The sequence below is a fragment of the Solanum dulcamara genome, chromosome 4 (assembly GCF_947179165.1).
Source record: "Solanum dulcamara chromosome 4, daSolDulc1.2, whole genome shotgun sequence".
NCBI lineage: Eukaryota > Viridiplantae > Streptophyta > Magnoliopsida > Solanales > Solanaceae > Solanum > Solanum dulcamara.
Genome location: NC_077240.1, coordinates 16,870,933 through 16,891,938, shown reverse-complemented (window position 1 = coordinate 16,891,938; position 21,006 = coordinate 16,870,933). Strand labels below are relative to the sequence as shown.

Here is a 21,006-nt window from a genome sequence, read left to right as displayed (position 1 = left end):
TTTACTGAATTGTTGTTATAATTGTGTTGTATTATTATGCTTATATATAATGTAATTTGTTTTTATTTTACCTTATTATTTAGAGTATGTTTTTGTACCAATATAGTTTTTCTTTTACCTTATTATTTAGAGTATGTTTTTGTACCAATATAATTTTATTCTTTAATTGTCAGTGCAATGATGAATTGTCATTTTCTCTTTAAATATACTTTATATCTAAAAGATTTAAGTTTTTTTAATTTTAAAATTATACTAAATGATAACTGTTAGTTTGATAATGAGTTATCGTGTTTTTCTTTAACTACAATTTATATCTTTAAAAGTTTTTTTTTTAAAATAAATAAATTATACTTGATATAATGTACCCAAAATATGTTTTTCGTTTTATATGCATTTTATTATTAATTAACGCAACATACGTGGAAAAGGGCTACACTCAATAACTATAATAATAATAAAAGGGTAAGCGCGCGCTAAATAAAGCAAGAATGAAACTCCCGCGTAACTCACACATATAAATAGCTTAGGGTTTGAGGAAAAAACAAGGATCACTCTTCATCCGCCTAGGGTTCACCAACCACGAAGCTGAAACAATGGCATTTTGGGGTAAAATTTTATGAACTGTTTTCTGATGCTTTTTTAATCGATCATTACTTTCCTTACCACTAGACCATTTACTACTCCTTTTTGTGTTGGGTTTTGTAGGTATTGAAGTGAAAGCTGGAAAGCCAGTTACTCATTCATTCGATAACAAGAGAGGAAGGCTCCGAATTTCTCAGGTGATGACATTTTTATATACATATATGAATTGAGATCTCCAATTTCCAATTTTCAGCTTTAAATTAGTGATTGGTATATAAATGTCACTGATGTTAAGTACAGTGAGTTGGAAATCCATATCGTGTAGGGTTTAAAGTTTAGACTACTATGATCTCAAGTTTATGTACTCTCTGTCCCAATTCATATGAAAATGTTTCCATTTTGGGACGTTCAAATTGTTTGGCACTGAGGCTGATGATGATAGCAATGCAGTTAAAGAGATTTAGTTGAGGTTGCAAGCTGATCCTGGGAATATGGAGATACAACAAGAGGAGAGTTTGAAATACCAAACCTATAGGAAGTCTTCTTATCTGGCTGAAGTATATTTACAGCAAAAGAGTAAAGTAATTTGGTTAAGATTAGGAGATGACAATGCCAAGTACTTTCATTTTGTGATCAAACATAGGAGACTCCATCTTTCTACAACACAACTTAAGGATGACCAAGGTGACTGGCAGAATGACTCTGAATTAGTTGCACAAGTGTTTGTGGATTATTACACTGATTTGCTAGGAAAAGCAGCTCATCGTAGTCTTCTAACTATTGATCAGCAGGTTGATTTAGTTAAGCCATTTACTTGACAGGAGGTAAAGTCTGCTATCTTTAAAATTAGTAGTAATAAGAGCAAACGTCACCATCATTACGCTTATCCCTAAAGTGGATAATCCAGAACATAGACAACATATACCAAAGTCTTGCTGTAATGTCTTGTATAAATGCATCTCCAAAATGATCTTTACAAGACTAAAAACTGTTGTAAATCATTTGGTGGCTGAAAATCAAGTAGCATTTGTGCAAGGGAGATCAATGATCCACAATGTTTTGTATCCACAATGTTTTGATTTGTTCACTATCTACTTAGGCACTATAACAGGAAGCCTTCACCTAAGTGCTCACTGAAGATTGACCGAAAGAAGGCATATGACATGGTGAGGTGGGAATTCTTGGAGGAAGCATGAAAGGCTTTGGATTTTCTGGGAAATTCATTAAGCTAGTGATGACTTGTGTGACCACAACTAAATTCTCTGTCAGGGTAAATGGGGAAAGCCACCGGTTCTTTGAAGGGAGAAGAGGACTCAGCCTCACCACTGTTGTTTGTCTTGGTGATGGAGTACCTTACTAGGATTCTAAAATTAATGTGCATGCTACCTGATTTTAAGTTCCACCACGTGCACAAGGCTGTGCAGTTGACTCATCTTATTTTTGCTGATGATCTTATGCTATGCTGTAAAGGGACAGTGGGCTCAGTACATAGGATCATGGAAGCACTAACACATTTCAGCGATTTACTAGGCTGGTTGCTAATATAGACAATTCAAGCATCTTTATGGCTAGAGTTACTGACAAAGTCAAGAGCCAAATCATTGCTTAGACTTCATTTTCTATTGGAGCATGCCCTATAAGATATCTTGGATTGCTTCTCATCCAAGAAATGGAGTAAAATGGAATGCCTACAACTAGTAGACAAAATCACCAACTGAATCAAACGGACATACTCCAAACAGGTTATCCTCTACAGGCAGACTTCAGGTTATAAATGTTGTATTCTTTATAATTCATAGTTCTTGGGGAGCAGTATTTATTTTGCCCAAAGGATATTGAAAGAAGTGGATAAGAGGTGTAGGGAGTACTTGTAGGGAATACTTGTGGGGAAGCTCTAAAAAAATAATGAAGATCTCCTTGGTTTCATGGGAAAAATTTTGTTTCCCAAAGAAGTTAGGGGGGCTAAATATCAAGGGATGCAGAACTTGGAATATTGCTTCTGTTGTGAATTGTTGTAGCAGTTTATTGAAAAGAAAGAGTCACTGTGGGTCAAGCGGGCCCATGGTGTATATATGAAATCTACTGAAAGCATATGGGTCTACAAGTCTCCTCCAGATAGTAGTTGGTGCTGGAGGAAGATAAACCCTTTGAAAGAAAGGATGAAAAGATGGTATGTGCAGGGAAAAGTATGGTTTGACTCTTACAGGTGAGTATTCCATTACTTGTAGCTATTTGGATCTGATAGGAGAACAACCTAGACTTGCTACTGTTGATCTTATATGGAGTGCAATGGCTCAACCAAAGCATAGGGTCATTAGGTGTTTATCATCTCATAACAGACTGCTTATAAAAGACAGGTTATTGCAGCTGAAAATGCCAGTGGAGCAGAGTGAGTGTTGCCTGTGTGTCCCTGGTTCGTGAGAACCAAAGCATTTGTTTGTGGAGTGTAGCTGGATCAATGTAGTTAGGACTTCGATAGAGCAGTGGACTGGTGTTACACTCTATGACAGAATTGAGAAGAGGTTTGATCAACCTGAAGAATAAGCAGGGAAAACAGTTCAAAAAGGAGATCCTAGCAGCTGTATGGGGAGTTGTGATATACCATACATGGAGAGCTACGAATTGGAAGATGTTCCAGAGGAAGCATGTACAACCGGATGAAGTAATTGCACATATAAAGAGAGATATTATATACAGAATAGACTTACTTAGCGGCTCCAAGAAAGCAATTGGATGTTGAGGCTTTATACATAGATTGGAAATGTATAGTTTTTTTTTTGTTTGCTTGAGGCCTACTTTTCACCTTCTCTTCCTAGAAGGTGGCTGTGGAATTAGGTGCTCTTTAGGTTGTGATTTGTGGTCATTTGTTAAGGTAATCTTTCCCATTGTGTACCAAAAATAAAATAAAATAAATTTTTTGGCGTCATTCAATTTCTGTACAACCTAAAACTTGTTGAAATGTTTTCCCTATCAAACTTTTTTTTCAAACATTGTGTGAATCCTTTATTCCGCTAAATTCAATCTAATGCTAATTTTAACTTTTTGTCTAGTCAAGTACTGATATATAGAATGAAATGGAGTGACCGTGTGAGTAGTTTCAATTTCAGATAACAAAGCAAAAAGATGAAAAGAAAGGGAAAAAGTTTAAAACAAGCTCAAAGCAAGATTAAGTTTTCATTTGAGTCAGATTCTGTTTGTGATGCATATTCATTTCTTTTTAAGGATAGTCGGGAGATTAACCACTTTTAGCTCCTTGTTCTATGTGTTGTGTCCTTTTAGGCAACATTGGGAATTGGCAAAGCTGAAACTAAAAGTTTGGTACAGTGTAATGTGGGGAACAAGAGTCCGGTTTTCCTCTGTGCTTTGTTACCTAACAAGACAGAGTCATGCCATTTGGATTTAGAGTTTGAGGAGGCAGAAGATGTGGTTTTTTCTGTTCTTGGTCCAAGAACTGTTTATCTGACCGGTTACTATGTGGGAAATAGTCGGCGAGCAAATGTAAACAGTGATACAGAGTCATATGGAGAGGATATTGCAGACACGGAAACAGGGGAATCCTGCCATGACAGTGATGATGACAAGTATGATGATAGCTTTATCAACGATGCTGAACCAGAAATATCCCCACCTTCACCTGCTTCAAGCAGCGGAGGTATCTTTTAACTCCATGTGATCATGCAAGGTTGAAGCTATCAATTGCCTCTTAAATTAAATATGAGTTCTGCACCTATCCTTTTTTTCCTGCTCATCTCCTTGAGTGTGGGTTATGATAGTCCAGTGGGATATCTCCTTCAGACAAACTAAGCTTGCATTTGGACTTGCAATTCCATATTATGATTTCAAATCAATTTTTGGACATGTGATTTAAAATCATGATTTCATATCTCAAATTCTCCAAAAAGCATGATTTGGGATTCCAAATCCTGATTTCATTTTTTTAAAATGTAAAAATTTGACCCATAAGTTTATATTTTGTAAAAAAAAGATCCATCATTTTAAATTGTGCAAAAAAATACTCATGCTTGGCGTGAAGAAATTGTCTATACCATGTGAAAGGCTTATATTAAAGATTAACTAGTTACTACTATTGTTGACTAATGGATCTTTATAAAAATATGTGTATTTGAAAGTTTGTAATTGCAAACATTTATTCATTAAAGGAACATGGAGATACACGATTTATCAATACGGTGCTTTAGGATATTCTGATATCTTGTTTTTGAACTATGGTTTGCCCATTTGGTAAGATTGTACAAGAATTGGGGAAATTTTGATACTTTTCACAACCTGTGGGATTTTCATATTTATGAGAAATACAACTTAAGAAATCCAAATTGCATGTCCAAACAAAAGTTCAATTTCATATCAATTTGATTTGACATCATGATTTCATATTACATGTCCAAACAAGCCCTAAAAGAGGGATTGGAGGGCAGTCGACACACTGCTAATCCCCTCTCTGCCTCCCTCCAAATCAGCACGATCTGGTAGTATTTTGATACCAATGATCCAGCTGGTGTATTAGATTCTCATTTCAATATTAGTATTATTTTTCTGATAATGGTCCTCTAGGTACCCACATCTCCTACTAGTATAGGTACTGGGTAACTTTGTCTTAGGAAGATTAAAAAAAATTCCCTAGCTTTCTTTGCCCTTATTAGGATTCAAACTCTGGCCTCCTTCATCGACGGTTAGGCCACACCCTTGGATGTTAGTTTCTCTTATCTTTATACATTCCGAACTTCTATTCTTCTGATAGACTTTTTGGCGTTTTCAGTTCAAGATGATGATGAGAACCTGTCAGACAATAAGCTTAACAACAACAACGGCGGCCATAAAAGGCTTAGGAAGAAGTACCAAGTAAGTGAGTCCGAAAATGAGGATATATTGCAGGAAAGCGAAGATGAAGATACTTGTCTCTTATCTGCACTTAAGAAAACAGATGTGACGCCTGTAGCATCAGAAGATAATCAAAAGAATGACATGCTAAGTGCTGAGGTTCCTCATAGGACAGAAAATGGTGTTTCAGTGGAATCTAAGAAAGCCAAGTAAGTCACACATAAGCAACTACTGATTTCTGTGATTGCAGTAACTTTTTGGTCTTGGACGTGGGCCATTATAAGCTTTATAAGGAACTAAGGGGATCTAGTATGATAGGATCTTCTCCTTTGAAAACCACCTTTTCTCAGATCTGCATTTTTTCATGGACCCCAAAACCTTGCTGAAAGTTTTCAATGTGTAATTGTTCTGTTATCCATACTAGGTACCCGATCTTACCAAAGGAAATTTTATCATATGTTCTCTAGCTTTGAGTATTACCTTGAAGAATTTTGTTAAACTATTTTTTTCTTATATCCATTGTTGGCATGTGGACCTGTTGCCAGTTCATGATTGTTTACCAGAGTAAACTAAGAATTAAGATGAATAGCATCTGGGGGTCAGCTCTCGAGTAATCCTGAAAAGGAAAAATGACTAGAAGCTATTCCTTATCCTGAAAAGGAAAAATGACTAGAAGCTATTCCTTCTAAGTGCATGTCATCCTCTCTGCTCTGTGGGCAGGCATTCGTGTGGAATGTTCTTCTCCTTTATTTTGTCCATTCAAGGGAACATTGCTTGCCTGTTGCACAGGGTCTAACCTTCTTTCTGCTTATTTTGCTCCATCTTATTGAACACGGACATGAAAATAGCATTAACTCAAAGAAGAAGAGGAAACGGCTTGAGGGCAATGGTAGTAAACTTATTGAAGCAAATACTAGCAGTGATACGAAGGACAGAGAAGATAAAGCAAATTTGGTGGATGTCGGGTTGGCAATGACAACTAATATGTAAGATGTTGCTTATTTTTGAATGTAGTTGTTCTGTTTTTGTGCTAACGTATGTTCAGATGCTAGTTTATCCACCATATGTACTGATCGAGTTTCTCTTAATTTTTCTTTTTTTTACACCTCATTACCCTTCTAATTTTTTTCAAGCTACATGCTCTGGCAGGAAAGATGGCCAGTCTGATACTCTGGATCCCTTTGCAGAAGAGGATTCTAGTCATGTTCCAAAATCGAAGAAAAGAAAACATTCTGTGGAAGCCAAATCTGTTGAAAACCATGATACAAACTGTGATATCATTCTTAAAGTGGATCAACTGAAACAAGATCCTCTAAAAGCTGGTCACCTGGGTGAGGATCCAATTGCAATAGATGAAGAAGATCAAAAACTGAACATCAATAAGTGAGTTTTTAATGTTTAATTAGCTGCGTTGTTCTCACAAAAAGTGCACCAAACCCCAATGTTGCCTACTGCCTACTGCCTAAACAGTGGACCCTACCTTTATCAAAGCTCTTTTTTGTCGAGGGGAAATAGGTTGGGAAAAACTGAATCTGCTATGAACTACTCCTTCTGTTCACTTTTACTTGTCCTTCTTGGACTTTGTACGCCCTTAAGAAACAATGATTAATTGAGTAGTTTACCACTATATCCATATTAATTGATGTGTAGTCTTAGGTCTTGGAAAATTATTTTGGGGGAATAAGTAATTAATGTTGAGGGTAAAATAGGAAAAAGATAATTGTCTTTTCTTGATGTGTTGAAAGTGACAAGTAAAAGTGAACGGATGGAGTACTAAATATATGTAATTATTGCCAATTCTGATGTACATACTCTGAATATCATGCACTTGCCTTTACCTGCATTCTCTAGGCATGATTGCATGCCAAAGCCTCCTTCTAGAAGTTGCTTTAGGGACTATATTTGGTAATAATATTTTGACCATCCATGCATGCAGTAGTAGTATAGATGGAAAATCTGACTCCGTAGCTGATGGGCACCAATTGGATAAGAAACTTAAAAAGAAGAAGAAAAAGAAAAGCAAATCTCAGGAGGACTGTATGGTAAACATGGATCTTCCTGTTCTGCAAGAGAATGAAATGAATAGACAATCCGTGAATATTGAGGACAAGAGTCTGAAGGTTAAGTCTACTGTAATAAAGACCTTGTCTAATGGGTTGACCATTGAAGAGCTCGCAGTGGGTGCACCTGGTGGAAAATTGGCAGCTCCAGGAAAGAAGGTAATTTAGTTGAGAATTTATAGATATCTCGAACTGTGAATTTAGGGGACCTGACCTCAGGAAAAATAGTCAACTTTTTTCTGCTGAATGAACTGCTGCACAGATCAAAGTTCATTACACTGGCAAGCTAAAGGAGAATGGGCAGATATTTTACACAAATATGGGAAAATCTCCATACAAATTTCGTCTAGGTATTCACAGGACTCTTAGAAGAATTTATTTCGTTTTGATGGACTTTTGTTCAACTCTGATTTTCCTTTTTATTGTTTGAAGGCGATAAAGATGTCATAGAGGGATGGAACCTTGGTCTTGATGGTAAAGACAGCGATGAGTAGATTTGATATGTCTTTACTTAATTCTTTTCTTTCGCAGCTGCCAGCAGCTAATATTATATTATGTCTTCTGTAACAGGCATGCGTGTGGGTGACAAAAGAAGGCTCACAGTCCCACCATCAGTAGGGTATGCTGCATATTCACTTTCTGAATATATTTGAAGACACAAAATCTCTCTCCCTGCTTCCCCTCAATCTTTTTGTTTTTTCTTGAAAGCTTTTCCTTTACTACCGCCCAAGATAAGTTCCTCCTGCAGAATCTTGACTCTGCTACTGGGTGCACATGTAACTTCCTTCTCTAACTTTGATTAATTCTTATACCTGTTTTTGCAGCTACGGGAGTCAGGGAGCTGGGGAGAATATCCCACCAAACTCATGGTTGGTGTTTGATATTGAATTGATTGGAGTCCGTGGATAATTCAGCTTAGCATTATCAATTCCTGGAGGGAAAGTCATCTGTGCACAAGTTATATTTTCCTCTTGAAATTTGTGTGCTGAACACTCTATCGACGTTGCCGGTGAGGCAGGATTTGGACAAAAAGATAGAAATTACAGGCACTTTCTTCATTACCAGGATGGAGTGGCTAATACTAAAAAGGCAAAAATTTTCATACATTTGGGTAGTATTTTGTTAGCTCGTGAGAGAAGAGGAAAATGGGACAAGCCAGCCCCCAACCTTTCCACGTGGGGATTTTTGCATACCTGGCCGTGTTCATGATTCTCTAATAGAAAATATATGGCGAAAGAATTTTTGCATACCTAGAGATCGTATGCATTGAAGTTTAAGAAATAATCTCCGTATTATATTTCCTCTGATTTATAGTGTTTAATTTCCAATTAAAAAACACCATGAAAAAAAATGTTTTCCATATAAAATGTTCTTGAAAAATAAATGATTTTTCTTACGTATTTTTTGGTTGTTGGTAAGCAAGCAGAAGTATATTCTCCCAATAGTATTTTGGGCTATTAGAGGGATGGGATGGGAAGTAGACAATTAGTGCACAACGATATTATGGAACTTGTTTTTCTTAGGGAATATGTTTTAAAAAATTTAACAACTTAATTGGAAAACCTTTTCCTCTATAACACCCCTAGTGTTTGGTTTATTTTTGGGAAGTTCAATATCGGAAACTAGATGCTGTACTACTAATATTCCAGTTATGTTATTTTTTTTTATGGAATAGAATGTGAAATGAGGATATATACTTTAGCAATACATGAATAACAATAACTAAAGACAAACATGATTTTAAATCAGACGACCTCTACAATAATCCATGTATTAGTATTATTCATTACACAATAACTTTTGCATTATTATTCGTAGCATAACAATTATTGTTAATCCGTAAACAAACTCGGCACTATAATCTCAAATGTCATTAACAAGATTGTAAATAAAAATGACCCCCTTATTGCTAAGACCAACAGCTTGATTTTGTACAACGGGAGACACAATATTACAATTGTTCTTTTTTGTTATTTGTGTTTCACAAAATCAGAAGAACAATGCTCCATAACTTTATGCCAGTTTAGAGGGATTTCTAGTTGAGATGGGCTTCAAATTCTGCAAATATGCTCATCGCCAGTAGTTTAGGCTCCCAAGTAAGCTTCAGTTAGCTATTGTAGCAAACGAAAGAGGTAAACCTATTTACTGCATAACTTAAACGTACTTAATACCTAGCACCTTGCTAACAACAGGCATGGACATATCTACAATATAGCTTTCATCTTGAATGACCATCGGACATTTAGACATGACAAAAAAAGGCAAATAAAAGAAAGAACAACCAAAGTTTGGAGTAATAAAATGAAGCTCATTGACGTCTAAAGATTCAATCTTCACCAGAAACCTCAAAAAAGTTTGACCAGAAAATCTTTTCAAGTTTACACCGAGTCATATCTTGTTAACAATGCTGATTGCCTGTACATCACACAATATGCATCTCTAGGTTCCCTTTTCTACTTCCCACCCAGGTATATAGTCATAATATCATTCTCTGCTTTAGCCTCTGATTTCATACTTTGCGAGTCAAGTTCAGGCTTGACCATGAAGCTTCTAGCCTCGTGTTCTGGAATTTCACTGAGAAATTCAAGTTGCCAAATAAGAAATCAGCATCAAGGAAAGAGAAAAAGAAGTAAAGACAGCAATGTAAGGAGTTCAATATGTTAAGGAAATTAAAAATATGACCAGACCTGTCTGGAGCTTCTGCTTTGGTTATCAAAGTGATTTCGGGAGATGTGAGATATTGACAAAAACTTCTCAGGTCTTTTTCATGGCAGAATTTACACAGGCGGCACAGGAAATCATTGAACTGCTTTGGTTCCTATGCAGGCAAAATTAATGTTGCTATATTATTTTGTTTTGAGCGCGTGGCATAGATATTCAATATTTAACTATATCACAAAGAGAGAAAACGAGAACAAATACCTGCTCAAGGATGCAACCTTTGCGTAAAGCCACCAAACATTCCAATGCTTTATGAAATGTATCTCCTTCACAAGAATTCTCCACAAGATCAAAGATCCTATTTTTCATATCCTGAATGGCCTTACTAATCCATTTTGGATTATCTCTTCGAGACATCATTTCCTCAAAGTCTTTGACAGGATTAACATCTCCAACTTTCTCAACTTTTGTTTTGGATGAGTATTCAATGGAGTCAATAGCTTTGACATCAGCATCTGTGTTGAACTGTTCTCTTTCCTCATCTGATCCTGAAGGTCTCTCTTTAATTCTTCTTGCTGATTTTTTCAGCTGCGCATTAATTATATAACAATTGGTAAGTCATAAGCCTCCATTTTTGGACTATTCTAGAGAAGTCCAATTTGAATAAAGGGATGAATATTGAAAGTTACCTTTGGATTATCTTTTAGTTCAAAAGACCTACGGAGTTCCTCTATGATGGACTTGTTTCGAGAAAGAAGTTCAACATCAGGTTCTGTTATCTTTCTCAGGGTTTCATCAAGTGGAGGAACAGCAGCATCTGGGTGCTTTGACTTCAGGTCAAGATAGCGGTAGTAACGCTGGATATTTGTACAATACTAATTGATTAGAAACTGATAGTGCAAAAGGCAATTATGGAGCAAAATTAGGACTCTTAGGTTATGGTTTTTCTTTATCATATTAGGAATCAGAGAGTTCATAGATAAGCAGCACTGTTTATAATCTTAAGACCCAATTCTCCAAAGGTTTCTACCGCTAGCATCTTGTTATGCACATTATTAAGCTGAAGTACCACCAAGGTCCCATTATCAACATATATTTAATATGAAATGATTAATCAAATCAAGTTATCCACCTAAGCAGTGAAAAGGCTGTCAATACCAACTAAATGACAATTACAACTCACCAACAGTGTCAACAAGCATCATAACAACTTACTTTTATCCAAATTTGGAGACAAAAAGAAAGTTTGAAAATGTTAATGCATCACTTTGCTACGACCACCATAATCAACTGGCAAGAAAATATCCCTCTTATTAATAAACCTAAATTCAGGAAGCTCTTTATGAAATTAGTTTAATTATGTTTCCAATGAATGATCTAAGTGCAAAGGTAGTTTCTCACTTAGTATTTCAACAATATTCTGCAACTAGCATGATGCCATACCTCTAGAACAGGATTAGGTGTAAAGTCAGGTGGCAACACCTCCTGTTTTCCAGGTGGTGCCAGATCCAACATCTGAACCAATTTATCTGCTACGTCTTGTTGCTTTTCATTTGGCAGCATTGATGAAGGCAGATTGCTGAAAGAAGGAAACTGGAACTCCCGAACATCCTCAGCAAAGGGAAGAATATTGAAGTAAAATGAATCAGGCTGCAAGCAGTGATCAAAGAGAATGTCAACAATCTAAGAGTGGAATATCCACTAAAACAAGAAAAACAGAATAATCAATAGGTGAAAATTTAAACCATACTTACAGTATTATCCTTGTCAGAGACATTTGGTGTAAGGACCCCAACAACAACATTACCCTGTCCTTGCCTCCACACACATCGGACAATTGCAACTTTGTTCATTTCCTTCATTGCCCTTGCCAAAGCAGAAAGTGCAAGGATGGCTTTTTTGTTGCCAGGTTCGGCTATGAAGATATTTACATCTTTCAGGTAGTAATGCCTGAGTAAGTAGAGTATGACTATATGAAGATTGGAAAGATAAACGGTACAAGACATTCCCTCCTATCCAAATATTAACCTGAAAAAACTGTATACACGATACTCAAGAAACTAAAATTATACCGCATTATATTTGAAGCATCTGTGAATCCTAGTAGCTTCACACTTTTCTCTGGTTTGAACTTTACAGCCTCCAACTCAGCAGGGGATATAGGAACTACTTGAGGTCCATACTGAAAACCTTTAATCCTCTGTTCTGGTGGCACAACTTTATTAGGGTCTTCTATGCTTTTATATTCATAATCAACCTTGATTTCATGAGTAGCAAATTTATCAGTGGGAGGAGCCTTATCAGAGTACTTTTTTAGGGTGGGAAACTTCTCTTCAGATGTTTTCTTGTAAACCCATACCTATTAAAAAAGCAATTATCAGTTTCTTTTTCCTTTTGAGAATGATAAGATTAAAAGAACATTTATTAGTGACTAAACATCCACACCAAACTATTTCCAAAACAGAATAGGAAGGGAAAGAAAAGGCAAAAGAAACGTGCACATAAAATTAGCAGATTAGGGACCAAAAAGGATATAAATCAGCTGTATACTTTAAGTTACCCCAACTTGTTTGGGTTTGAAGCACAGTTGTTATTGTTGCATACTTCTAAAGTTACCATCCTACTCATTTGCTAGACTACTGTAAAATCCCTACAATCTCCATAGATTGAAATCAGATACAACAGTTTCTAGATGAGAGTAAATTATCCAATCATCTATCACAAGATGTGCTAATTGTGTAAATATAAAATTCTGGGAGGATAGTTTTATTGACCCTATATATGATAGACTCCTGAAAATAAAGTCATAAAGAGGTAATGCAAAAACATAATCATTCAAGATTCATTAGGAAGGATTGCATATGTTATCTTTCAACTAGATGTAGAGAAATCCATCTCTTTCTTCAAACAAATACATATGCATATGATATCTTTCAACCTTAGTTGTGTCAATTTCAATGGGAATTTCAGGCATTTGACTAAGATTTCTTTTCCAACTCATTAAGTAATGGCAAAAAGGTTTGTAACAGAGGAAATTACTTTATAACCTTTTGGAAAGACCAATTGTAAAAGATACAATTATGAGTCACACTGCAAGAGACACAGACAAATGGCCTGTCTCACTTGGACATAATACAGTACATAGGACAAAAGCAAAGAAGGAAAAAAAAAAGGCAAAGAAAAGTTATTTTATTATCAGAAGAAAAAGGTAAAGAATCTAAATTGAAAAAAATTGAGTAAATCAGCATAAGTTTCTTAATTCTCACCTTGATCTTCAATTGTGCGCTAACTTCAAAATCACCTCTGTATATCGTGACTGGTGATACATTACGAGTTCTAAGTGCACCTAACAAAGAAGTTGGAGTTTCCACATATGCTACTTTTGAGGAAGATTTATTCGAGAATACTGACATTAGAAAATCATTTTCTTCCACAACTCTCCTATTTGTTTCCCAGTCTTGTTTCATTCTAACAATTACACAGTCCATCTTCATGCTTTGTTCCGTCATCTGTGTAGCAATGGTGATTACTTGATCTTCCTTTGTTCCTTCAAATGGATCTTTGATGGCAGAAACAGCATTTGTAATAAGGCAAAGGCGTTTCTTTCCCTTGTTGGTTTGTCCAAACTTTTTAATGAGCATGTCCATACCAACAACAATCGCATCAAGAACTATTACAGATAGTTAAGGAATCAAGAACTCAATATCATCATGAGCACATAAGAATAACATTGAGATTAGAACTCAACAAAATCACATGCCACAACTAGTGTTAAAAAGAGCCAGTGAAGAGGCTACAAGTCTACAATAGAACTAAACCAGTGCAGAAACATATTCCACAGCCAAAAACACATCCTATGGAATGAGAATAGCTATTACACCTCATACGGCCTACTCTATTCATGGAAATCCTCATTTGTAGCTCTAATAGATATTGACTAATAATGTTTTCTTTCGAAGCCTGATTTTAGTTACCACTAAAACTTAAAGTTGTGCGCACAAGCATGCATTTTAAGTGAATCATAATAGAGTGAAGTAGGTGAATTAATATAGAGGAATAAGTATATTGAGAGAAGACAGACAGTGACTCAAAAAAGGATTGTATGCTTAACAACTGTTCTAGTCTGAACTATCACAATCCAGTAATTATAGAGGATACAATCTCCGGGAACATTTCCTCGTGGAAGGTTTTGCAAAGCAGCAACAAGATCTTCATCTACAACTTTGATATTTCGCAGAACTGTCACGTGTTCATACCCACCTACTTCCTCTGTCAATTCATTCTTGGTATCTAGGAAAGTATACATGAATTGGTCATCTGATAACATTTCCATAACCAATGCTAAGAAACAGAAATTTTACTGCAACAAATTCCAGAGTGAGTCAGGTAATCATATAAACATGATGTGGGCAAGCCAGTCCAACAACCCATTCTCCCCTATTAAGAAAGGGGATCAAAGGACATAAAGCGTGTCTGGTATGGCAAAAAAGTCTTTCATTGATGAAATAGTTTCGTTAACTTGAACTTTGAAAAGTATTTTCTACCAAAAGTGCAAAAATGACTTTATTTGCTTGTGGGTGAAAGTCATTTTCCTCACGGGTTCAAGCCTTGGAAACAGCCTCCGGCAGAAATGCAAGGTAAGACTGCGTACAATAGACCCTTGTGGTCAGGCCCTTCCCCGGACCCCGCGCATAGCGGAAGCTTTAGTGCACCGGGCTCCACTTTATTATCCAACTCTTAGTTTATGTCATTTCTTTCAACTAACACTTAGACATTGTTGTCGACTTTTAACATGCAAAAGTATCACCAAAACATTATGCTGGTAAGGTTTCAAATATAATTGGGTGTCATGTAGAAAAAAAAAAAAAAAACCTTCCATGAAGATAAATGTTCGAAAAATAAGAAATATACCGACAAAGACAAAAATTTAAAGTGATTAGGTCAATTAAGCAATATCTAGCGGAAGATATGAGCAATTCGTTATATAAATGAGAGTACAAAATATCGAGAGAATAACCTCATATAATACACTCTTTTAAGAGGTAAACACAAAAGATGGCCAAACTTGTGCCCCACAGGAATTCTTCCCAATATATATAATGAGCCCCGCCACAATATCACAAAAATAAACTTGCTCCACCACAAAATTTTCAACAAGTTGAATCTCAACCTCCTCCACAAAACCCCCAATAGGTTGAATCCTTCACCTTATACTATTACAATTTGTTCCCTATTATATCCAAGCAAACACCACAAAATAATCAAGAAAAATGACTTCCTGATTATTATTTTTTAAAACAAATATTTTCCATGGAAAGTATTTTATGTAGGAAAATTTTTACTCCATATCAAATACATCAGCAGCCAATATGCAAAAGACTTACCTGCAGTTCCAAATAAGACAAACCCCACTTCATCATATCTGCTGAAAACCAGCTACATACACGAAAAATAGGACAAATGTGACATTTTTCTTAACAATCACAAACAAGAATTGAAACCAGAAAAAAGCGAAAGTGACAACATGCTACCTTCTTCTGTATCAACAATGAGCAAACTTTTTCAATCTCAGGTAAAACTGAGTGCATAGAAGGACCCACATCAATCACCAACACTACCGCTTCCTATTCAAAAATAAATAAATAAAAAATCTCATTGCCAAACCCCCAAAAATAATTTAGTATGTAGTACCAAAAAATCTAATCTTTTTTCAATAATCAAAAGGAAGTAAAGCAGAAATTGAGGAAATAAATAGTGGGTATGAAAAAAAAAAACTGAAATATTACTACCTTATTACGGGCCATTAGAAGAAAAATGAGCGTCACTAAGAGGGCTGTTCAATTCTTCTTCGTCTTCCCGCGCCCTTTCTTGAATACTTCGCAGTTTCTCAAAACTTGCACCGGAATTTTCACATTAGTGCTCCTCCAATTAAATATTTGAAAAATGAAGAAAGGAAGAAGTTACATGTGGCCACCCTTTTTCTTATTAACTCTCTACTTTCCCCCATAAGTTATAAACTTATCATTTTGTATCCCTTACTTACCTTGTCCTACTATAATCTCTTTTTTTTCTTTTTTCTTTTTTGATTTTCCACTCTGTATTTGATACCTTGTTAGAGTCCTTGTGAAGAATTTGAGACTTCTGGTTAATAGTGGAGGGATTTCAACACAACCTGAGAGAGGTAAATATGGATTAGTTGTAGGTCATAAATAGATGAGAGAATTTTTTATAAATTATTAACGTTTGGAGTAAGTTTTGAAATGTTAAAATAATTTCAACGGTCATATTTTGGGCAAAAAGAAAAAAAAAGTCTGAAGATTTTGGATTTGAAGATTTGATTTTTGAATTCTCCCAAAAAATAGATAAATTCAATAAAAAAAAAATAGGTGTTTTGAAAAAAATTCCAAATTATGTCCAAACGGGAGCTTAATTTATGTAGTGTAGTTTGATTTTATGCGAAATGTTAAAAATTAAATTAATATTTATATAGCTATGAAAATTTATCAATTAAAAGTGAAATAGAACGTTTAAATCAAATATTTTATAAGTATTTTCTAAAATGCATCAATGAGGAAATACTAACAACTTCTTATTGTTCATTCAAGGTCTTAACTAAAAACAAAAAAACTGCGAAATTTTTCTTTTCCTAAGAAATGTGCTACCTTTTATTAGAATTAAGTTCAAGTGACTTTGGGTCTATCTTGGCAAAAATCAAATAAAAAAGAAGCAGGTCTTAATAAAAGTTATTTTCATATAACGAATTTTAAGAAAACAAGGTGTCCATGTGATAATTAAAAAACAAAATGCCTTTTTTCTAAAATCACTTTTAATTAGGAGCTCTGATCATTTTCAAATCATCTCTATTTTACTTTTTATTCTCTATATTTGAAGAATAAAATATAGAATGTACTCTCCAAACCTTCTCCATTTCTCTCTCTATTTTTCATTTATAGAGAGGTGAATATTAGTTCTCCAAATTTGGAAAACTAATAATATTCATATTCTCTATTTCACTTTTTCATTATTTTTATATTATTTCTATCATGTAAGACCATTAATTAAGTGTTTACTATTTGTAATTATTTTTCAAATCTAATATAACATTTTAAAATATATTATTGACAAGTATATTACTTTCATTCCGAATTAATAATTTTTCTACTTTATTTCTTTTTTTAACAAAAATCACTTTAAATATGTAATTTAGAATTATTTTAATATTATTTATATTAAATAATACCATTAAATAAGTCTTTAATAATTATAATTATTTTCTAATATAATAAAACATCTAAAACTATAATTATGGACAAGTATACTACTTTCATTCCTAATTAATAATTTTCTATTTTTAAAAATTTTCGTTCGAAATGAAATAGGGATAGTAAATTTTAGTACACGAAATAAATTTATTATGTATTTATATTTTTTTAATGATTTCACTTTTATTTGAATTGTCCATTAATATGTATAATATATAATATTTGCTTGCAATTTATATCATTTAGAAATTTAAAATAAAATTAATTTTATATTAAATGAAGAATTTAAAAAGAACAAAATTTTATATTACATGAAAATTATATAGGGTGATTATTTGAAAAAAGAAGAAATGAATTATATTATAAAATAAAAAAATAAAAATGAATAAAAATAATAATATAATATTGAAGAGGAAAAAAACAAATTCTTTAAAAAGTAAAATAGAGAATTGAGTTGGAGTTGGTCGTCTGAAAATACTCTTTATTCACTTTTTTACTCTTTTGGTTGGGGACTCCAATTCACAAATTTAGAATTAGAAATAACATGATTATTATCAAAATAACTACCTCTTATAAATATGGGAAATTAAAGGAATATCCTCAAATTGTTCTCCATTTTTTCCTTCCTTTAAAAATGCTAAGTATAAACATTGGCAAATGCTCTAAAAAGGGAACCATTGTTCATTTTTATCTCGGGATTCAAGACTAAGGAAAAAGGGAAAAGCAAAAACCAAGAAGCAAGAAAGCAGCACTAATTCTCACTTGTCAGTAATGGCATCACTAAGTAGCCACCATTTTTACCCTAACAAGTTCACAAGCAAACAATATACTAGTAAATCTTCTTTATCCACTTCCATTGTTTCATGTAAGGAGCAGCAGCAGGATGAAAACACCAAACAAGTGGGTCGCAGGTATTCTCCCCCCTCCCCCCAATGAACCCTTTTGTACTCTGTGTGAAAAATATGAATCTGCACCATCAAAATCTTTCCTTTTGATGGGCATATTACTGAATTTAGCACATTTCTGTATGTAGGGAAATGATACTAAGGAGCAGTGAAATTGCACTTCTTGGAGCCCTCTTCAACTTCAGGCATGTATTCTCCTTGCTGCACTTTTCACCTTCAAATATGTTTGCTTCTCATTTCTCAAGTCTTTTAGCAACTAATATAGTAACCCTTTTTCCAAGATTTAATAATTATCCATATAGTCAAGCTACTGATTAAAATTTTGGAATTTCTTTTGCTGCTTTGACTAATTTGTATAGATAAGGATTTCTGATCTGTGTGGCATTAGTTTCCTGCTTGGCCATAGATTTTGAAGTTGAAACTTAAAAATTTGAGTTTTTGAAGTTGCGTTTGTACATATATTTTACTAGGAAAAAAACTGAAGTTTTGAGTAGAAGTCCTAAAACCCCCAAAACTGGCTGATCAGATTTCATGGCCAAACAAATATGTGAAAGATAAATTTTCAAAATCTGATCCACAATCTATGGTGAAATGCTAGCTTATAAAAAGATGATTTGAGTAGAAAAGATTGAATCTTGTTTTTATGATGCAGTGGTAAAAAGCCAAATTACTTGGGTGTTCAGAAGAATCCACTTGGTCTAGCTCTTTGTCCAGCCACTAACAATTGTGTTTCTACCTCTGAAAACATCAGTGATGCTACTCACTATGCACCTCCTTGGTAACTTTTCTCTTCTTTTTCCCCCCTCTGTAATCTGTATGTTTAATGTTTGGGCTCTATCTCCATCATTGATAAAAAGTGCACATACAAAGAAAAGTGGTCGACTTTCGAGGTGGTGATGATACTTCACGTTTACTCTAAAAAAGCAGCAGTATCTATGTACACATGGAAATTGTGCACATTAATATGATAGCTACTAGTTGACATATGAGCCTCCCTTTTTGACCATTTCTCTTCCACTAGAATCACAATGGCTGATCTTGTGTGTGAATAAAAATTCGTGGTCATGGTCCTGGGTAAGATGCACTCCATCTAGACCATCAAAATTACATGTAACAGATAATTTTCAAGATGAAATGGATGTTTTAGATCCTTTCTATTCAAGAGACCGAAGAAGGGTCAACTAGCGCTTAGAGTTCGGTGTGAAGCGGAAGCGCTTGCTAGCATGGTTGTTAGTTCAAGTAGGCCAAGTACACAAGGTGAAGTAAAAAAAAATGGCCAATCCATGGGTATATCATGAAGTTACAAAGGTTGTACCTGTGAACCAACCCCCTACAATGAAACAGGCACAAGGAAAGAGCAATAGACTGGACCAGCCTACAAAAACAAAACGGTCCCTCCGTAACCAGTCATCTATAATATCAAATAAATCATTTTCGTCTTTGGTAAACGTCAGGCTTTCGCCCATTGCTGCCTCCCGTAGGAGTCTGGCGTGTCTCAGTCCCAGTGTGGCTGATCAACCTCTCAGACCAGCTACTGATCATCGCCTTGGTAAGCTATTGCCTTACCAACTAGCTAATCCAAGAATCAGTATGCTCTTCAATATGAGCATCTCTTTTTTTCTTTTTTTGGATAACTGTGGCGTCAACTTCAATATAAGCTTTTAGAATAGATCAATAGGCAATCCTGACAAGGTCTTACTATTTTCGTTGATGATACTAAGGAAAGGAATATAAGAGTAAGGGAAAATGATAATATTGAAGGTTACAAGATTAGCTATTAATTATTTATTAATGGGATACTGTACAGAGATGTTAAAATTTTGGTGCTTTGATTTTCAGGAACTATAACCCTGAAGGGAAACGTGGTAATGTCAGCAGAGAGAAGGCAATGGAGGAGCTACTTCAAGTGGTAAAGTGTCTTAAAGCCTGTTTCTCATCATAGCAAATAGTTGAACAATATATTTAACTTACCAACCTATTGATCTGCATCATTTTGAAGCTAAAATCAACAAAATCAGACAAGTCCTCTCCAAAAATAGTGGAGAAGAAAGACGATTATGTGCATGTGGAATATGAAAGTCCTATCTTGGGGGTAAGTAAGTCCTTAAAGTGTTTCAAAGTTCGAATTACTCAGTTATACACTCATCATTCTCCTCGACCACTAATGAATAATTACATGTTACTACAGTTAGTAGATGATGTCGAGTTCTGGTTCCCACGAGGCAAGAAATCAATTGTCCAGTATAGAGCAGCATCTCGCTTGGGGAATTATGACTTTGATGCTAATAGAAAGAGAATCAAGGTATGATTATACATATTACTAAGCACCTTTTGTTATTCTTGTTCTTTCCAACCCCATTTAAGTCATTGGCTAATGCGGTCCTATAAAACAGGCGCTGAGATTGCAATTAGAGAAAAAGGGATGGGCATCAGAAGACACAGTCTGAACGGCGTGATCTTCACAAAGGAACACTTATTCTTTACTTGTTAACATGATGAATAAGATCATTTACTGAATACAGATTGACTCATATATTGAGCCTCTTTAATTTGAAAAGGCTTTATAAAATAGATGAAATAACAACAATATTATTTCTGGGAACTGGTAGTGATTTTCTTGTATTGTCTTACAATTTTCATTTCATCAAAATACGATGCATCATCCCATTACTTAAAGTATTTACTCATCGTTTTTTA

At 34.7% G+C, this 21,006-nt stretch overlaps 3 protein-coding genes across 4 annotated transcripts; 2 read left to right on the top strand and 1 right to left on the bottom strand.

Moving 5' to 3' along the window:
• Positions 1–502: 502 nt before the first annotated feature.
• On the top strand, positions 503–8,710 carry LOC129886674 (peptidyl-prolyl cis-trans isomerase FKBP43-like). 2 transcript variants are annotated; one of them, XM_055961462.1, is made up of 11 exons: positions 503–606; positions 706–779; positions 3,862–4,234; positions 5,360–5,630; positions 6,270–6,407; positions 6,571–6,804; positions 7,361–7,640; positions 7,744–7,831; positions 7,914–7,955; positions 8,052–8,100; positions 8,306–8,710. In XM_055961462.1, the coding sequence occupies exons 1-11, from the start codon at positions 594–596 to the stop codon at positions 8,388–8,390; spliced, it is 1,647 nt and encodes a 548-aa protein (XP_055817437.1). In that variant the 5' UTR covers positions 503–593; the 3' UTR covers positions 8,391–8,710. The 2 variants fall into 2 exon arrangements, with proteins under 2 accessions (XP_055817437.1, XP_055817436.1); XM_055961461.1 differs by having other exon boundaries at positions 7,358–7,640.
• A 1,058-nt stretch (positions 8,711–9,768) lies between these two features.
• Positions 9,769–16,179, bottom strand: LOC129886673 (ATP-dependent DNA helicase 2 subunit KU80). Its single transcript, XM_055961460.1, has 12 exons — positions 15,932–16,179; positions 15,674–15,766; positions 15,527–15,578; positions 14,301–14,432; positions 13,409–13,812; positions 12,215–12,501; positions 11,897–12,092; positions 11,586–11,792; positions 10,832–10,999; positions 10,404–10,730; positions 10,169–10,299; positions 9,769–10,055 (listed from the first exon to the last, which is right to left on the bottom strand). The coding sequence occupies exons 1-12, from the start codon at positions 15,944–15,946 to the stop codon at positions 9,935–9,937; spliced, it is 2,133 nt and encodes a 710-aa protein (XP_055817435.1). The 5' UTR covers positions 15,947–16,179; the 3' UTR covers positions 9,769–9,934.
• Positions 16,180–18,001: 1,822 nt separating this feature from the next.
• Positions 18,002–21,006, top strand: LOC129886672 (uncharacterized). Its single transcript, XM_055961459.1, has 7 exons — positions 18,002–18,315; positions 18,438–18,494; positions 18,962–19,087; positions 20,149–20,218; positions 20,309–20,401; positions 20,498–20,611; positions 20,703–21,006. The coding sequence occupies exons 1-7, from the start codon at positions 18,176–18,178 to the stop codon at positions 20,754–20,756; spliced, it is 654 nt and encodes a 217-aa protein (XP_055817434.1). The 5' UTR covers positions 18,002–18,175; the 3' UTR covers positions 20,757–21,006.